Raw genomic sequence first — 4,174 nt, forward strand, 5'->3', positions numbered from 1 at the left:
TGGACAGCCATTTGTCCGAAATGGTATAGGGTTACCTGCCTGAGCAGGGGGTTGGACTTGATGACCTCCAAGGTCCCTTCCAACTTTATTATTATTATTATTATTATTATTATTATTATTATTATTATTATTATTATTATTATTATTATTATTATTATTATTATTATTATTATTATTATTATTATTATTATTATTATTACTATTACCTCCGAGGTCCCTTCCAACTCTTGTTATTTTATGTTCTAACCTAGCATGTATATTTGGGGCTTGCTAGCATTCCCAACCAGCAATTTTTCTTTTGGATTGTTAGCCTTTTCCTTCCAAGAAATATCCAAAGCAACCGCACTGCAGAGGAGATTTAAACAAGCTGGGAAATCGGTCGTGTGTATCTGGAGCAGCCCAGACGGCCCATCCTTATGAGTAATAATTACACTTGAACTGGCTTGCTTTATCTTATATCGTCTTGTGCCCAAGAATAGATTTTTTTTTTGTCACAGAAGGCTCGCAAGCCGGGGCCACGGATGCACAAAGGAGGAGACGCGCCGAAAAGTGGAGACAGGCAGTCCTGATTCAGGACTGACCTGTCCTTGCCCGCAATCCTAACGGAAATGGTATCTGCAGATCTTTATGTCTGTTTACCACCCTTTTGTTTATCCTAGCCTCGTTGTGCAAAAAGGCCCTTTTGTCTGTGCGAATTCCCTTCTGTTGTGGTGGTGGTTAAGGAAGTGTTTATGAGAGAAGAGGGAAGCTGGGTTTTTTTTCTTTCCCCTATTATGCAAGGCCTATTTGCTTCTTTGTATATTGTTCTCGTTAGGCTAATTAGGCCTATAAATTACTTCCATCCAAAAGTTCATTAACTTGGACGGAGGAGGGTGGAGTAGAGACCGGAGAAGGAGAGGACCAGGGCGGTGTTGCAAGAGACCTGTCAAGTGACACACCAGAAGCTGTGTTGACACCTGCCTGAATGGAAAGTAGGACAGTTTTTTTATGGGGTTCTTCACACAACCTTCTGGGTCAAGATGTTTCGGATTCTACTTCTGACCCCTGGCTCGGTTTCCTGCATGGCTAGACAAATCTCCTCACCTCAGTTTCCTCAACGGCGAAACAAGAATAACCGGATATTTAGGATACACGCGAAGAAGGAAACGGTGCTGGGATAATGCTTCGCGTTCATAAAGATCTTCAAGACCCGGTGGGAGAACGCCGCGTTAAGAAAAGCAAAACATTGCTGCACTTTTAAAATCGGGACTCTTTCCTGCCATGTCGCAGGAGGAAGTCCACCTCCAGATAAAGGCATTTCCCAGGGAAATTTATGGATGTATTTTCCCATTCAGAAATATCCGCGTTTCTATCATCTTTCCTTGAAAGCCTCTCAGACTTAATTTTTGGCCTCCTGAATCACAAACACAGGGGGTGGGATTTTGGGGTGAGAAACCTCCTTTGTGACTTAGTGAATTAACTTTGATCCGTCAGGTCCTTTGGTGAGAAACAATCTGTTGCGCTGACAGCATTCAAATCGTGTGCAACGTGCAATGCATATCGCTGGAGTGGCTAAGAAATGTTATTTAAAAAATGAAAATACATACATGCCCAGATATGCATTCAGATAGCCTAACTTGTGGTGCTGGAGAAGACTCTTGCGAGTCCCCTGGACTGCAAGGCCATCAAACCGGTCAGTCCTGGAGGAGATCAACCCCGACTGCTCTTTAGAAGGCCAGATCCTGAAGTTGAAACTCAAGTACTTTGGCCACCTAATGAGAAGGAAGGACTCACTGGAGAAGAGCCTGATGCTGGGAAAGATTGAGGGCAAGAGAAGAAGGGGACGACAGAGGATGAGGTGGCTGGATGGAGTCACTGAAACAGGAGGCGTGAGCTTCAATGGACTCCAGAAGATGGTAGAGGACAGGAAGGCCCGGAGGAACGTTGTCCATGGGGTCGCAATGGGTCGGACACGACTTCGCAACTAACAACAACAAGAAGCCTAACTTGTAGAAATCTGCCCACACATCCACAGAATTGTATCCACATTATTTTGCTTAATATGACCCAACAAAGGCATGAAGGGCATACTCTGTTGTGCCAGCTTCTAGAATGATTGCATCTGATTTACGAAATCATGAAAGCACAATAATATCTATGGGAAATATAATTTTTCTCCCAACCAACACAACTTGAGTATATGTGGTGCAGATGGTGGATATAGACAACCACAGAATGTTTTTTTTCCCCCCAAGTATTTCTAAAGGGAATGAACATAACTGCATCCACCTGTACTCCATTGTGTGTTCAACTATTCTGGACACAGGGTGAGAGCAGAGAAGATGCAGTTGAAGTCTCCTCATTGAATAATGCCTAGACTAGAGTATGGGTGTCCAGCGTTTTGGCTTGCCTCGCCCACAATGAATGAAGAGGAATTGTTTGCACCAAATACACAATATATAAGAGCCGTGATGACACAGTGGTTACAATGCAATATTGCAGGCTAACTCTGCCCACTGCCAGCAGTTCAATCCTGTTGACTCAGCCTTCATCCTCCTGAGGTCGGTAAAATGAGAATCCAGATTGTTGGGGGCAATATGCTGACTCTGAAAACCGCTTAGAGAAGGCTGTAAAACACTGTGAAACGATAATATGTCTAAGTGCTAATGCTATATAACATATAATAAATATCTATATAAATAAAAATGTAAATGTTCGTTTGTTCAAAATCTTAAATCTCCGAAAGTTCTTCACCGATTGCTTTGAAATTTTGACACAACGTGGCATTCGAATACACGCGTGTTTTTATATACACCTACTATTATATAGATGTCACACCTGTGACAGGTAAAAACATGCTTGGACAATTATGTTGCGTGTTCTAGAGTCGGCAAACCAGACAATCTCTATATCTGCACAGACAATGGAACAACAAAAAATATTGTATACCCACAAGCATTGTGAAATTAAACATATTACAAACGTGCACTTTCTCTTTTCTTTCTTTTCCATTTAACCAGACTGAGCCACAGCAACGCGTGGCCGGGTACAGCTAGTATATAAATAACAAACTTCCTTTATTTTTTAAATTTTTTATTATATCTTGTGAGGCCGCATTACTAAGCTGTTCAGGGCCGAGGGCTGGACACGCCAGGCCTAGAGCTGAACCTCATTTAGAATGGAGTTATTTAAATAATCATTTTTGATCTGCACCTTGGAAGAAAAGAAGCAGATTGTTATTGCGCTTAGCCTCTTGGGGGTCTTTGAATTTTAAGAATGTAATATCTAAGCGTGTCTGTTCCTGTATGCCTCAATCCTGTCCCTCATGCTACAGAGTTGTCCTTCATGCGAAATATTTGTCCCTCCTGGACGTTGGCATCCCAGGAATATTATTTAACGTGAAGTTTCCAATTTTATTTTTTTTCAGGTTTTGTTCTGGTCATTGGTCTGGTGACTTTCTATCGTATCGGACCCTACACCAGCCTATCCTGGTCTTGTTATCTGAACATTGGGGCGTGTCTCTTAGCCACATTGGCTGCCGCCATCCTGATCTGGAACATCCTTCACCGTCGGGAGGACTGCATGGCGCCCAAAGTCATCGTGATCAGCCGCACGCTGACCGCTCGCTTTCGGCGAGGGCTGGAGAACGACTACGTCGAGTCCCCGTGCTGAGAACACGTAGATGGGAAGAGGGAGATGATTCAACCACCACGGGCGGATCAAAAAAAACCCCCCCAAAATAACCACCTGACTGCTTTCTATACATGGGCGATGTAATTTAAAACCACAAATTTCACTGTTCGCTTAGAGAACTCCGCCATTACAAGTAGTCCTCCACTTACGACCGCAGTTGAGCCCAAAATTCCCGTGGGGAAGCGAGACATGTGTTAAGTGCGCTTTGCCCCCGCTTTACGACGGTTGCTCAGTTAGCAACACTGGTTGTGAAGTGAATCTGGCTTCCCCCACTGAGACGGTCGCAAAAGGGGACACGGCAACGGTCATAAATGTGAGCCAGTGGCCAAGCAATCTGAATTTGGATTGCGTAACCACGGGGGATGCTGCAAAGGTTGTAACTGACCACGAAATTTCTGTTGCTCAGTGAAACCTGTGTTATGTGAGCTTTTGCCCCATTTTATAACCTTTCTTGCCACAGTTGTTAAGCGAATCACCGCAGTTGGTAAGTTAGCAACCCAGT

The 4,174-nt window shown here is 43.6% G+C and overlaps 2 protein-coding genes across 2 annotated transcripts in view; one reads left to right on the top strand and one right to left on the bottom strand.

Annotated features, from left to right (window-relative positions):
• Positions 1-3,686, top strand: part of TMEM204 (transmembrane protein 204) — a 24,362-nt gene extending 20,676 nt beyond the window's left edge. The window contains exon 3 of the mRNA XM_015821305.1: positions 3,407-3,686. Coding sequence (XP_015676791.1) covers positions 3,407-3,651 — 245 coding nt within the window. The 3' untranslated portion in view covers positions 3,652-3,686. The remainder of the gene's footprint in view (positions 1-3,406) is intronic.
• The window catches only part of IFT140 (intraflagellar transport 140), a 65,588-nt gene that overhangs the window by 34,703 nt on the left and 26,711 nt on the right, over positions 1-4,174 (bottom strand). The window lies entirely within an intron of this gene.

This window comes from Protobothrops mucrosquamatus, unplaced genomic scaffold, assembly GCF_001527695.2.
Source record: "Protobothrops mucrosquamatus isolate PMUCROS unplaced genomic scaffold, P.Mucros_1.0 scaffold1298, whole genome shotgun sequence".
Taxonomy (NCBI): Eukaryota; Metazoa; Chordata; class Lepidosauria; order Squamata; family Viperidae; genus Protobothrops; species Protobothrops mucrosquamatus.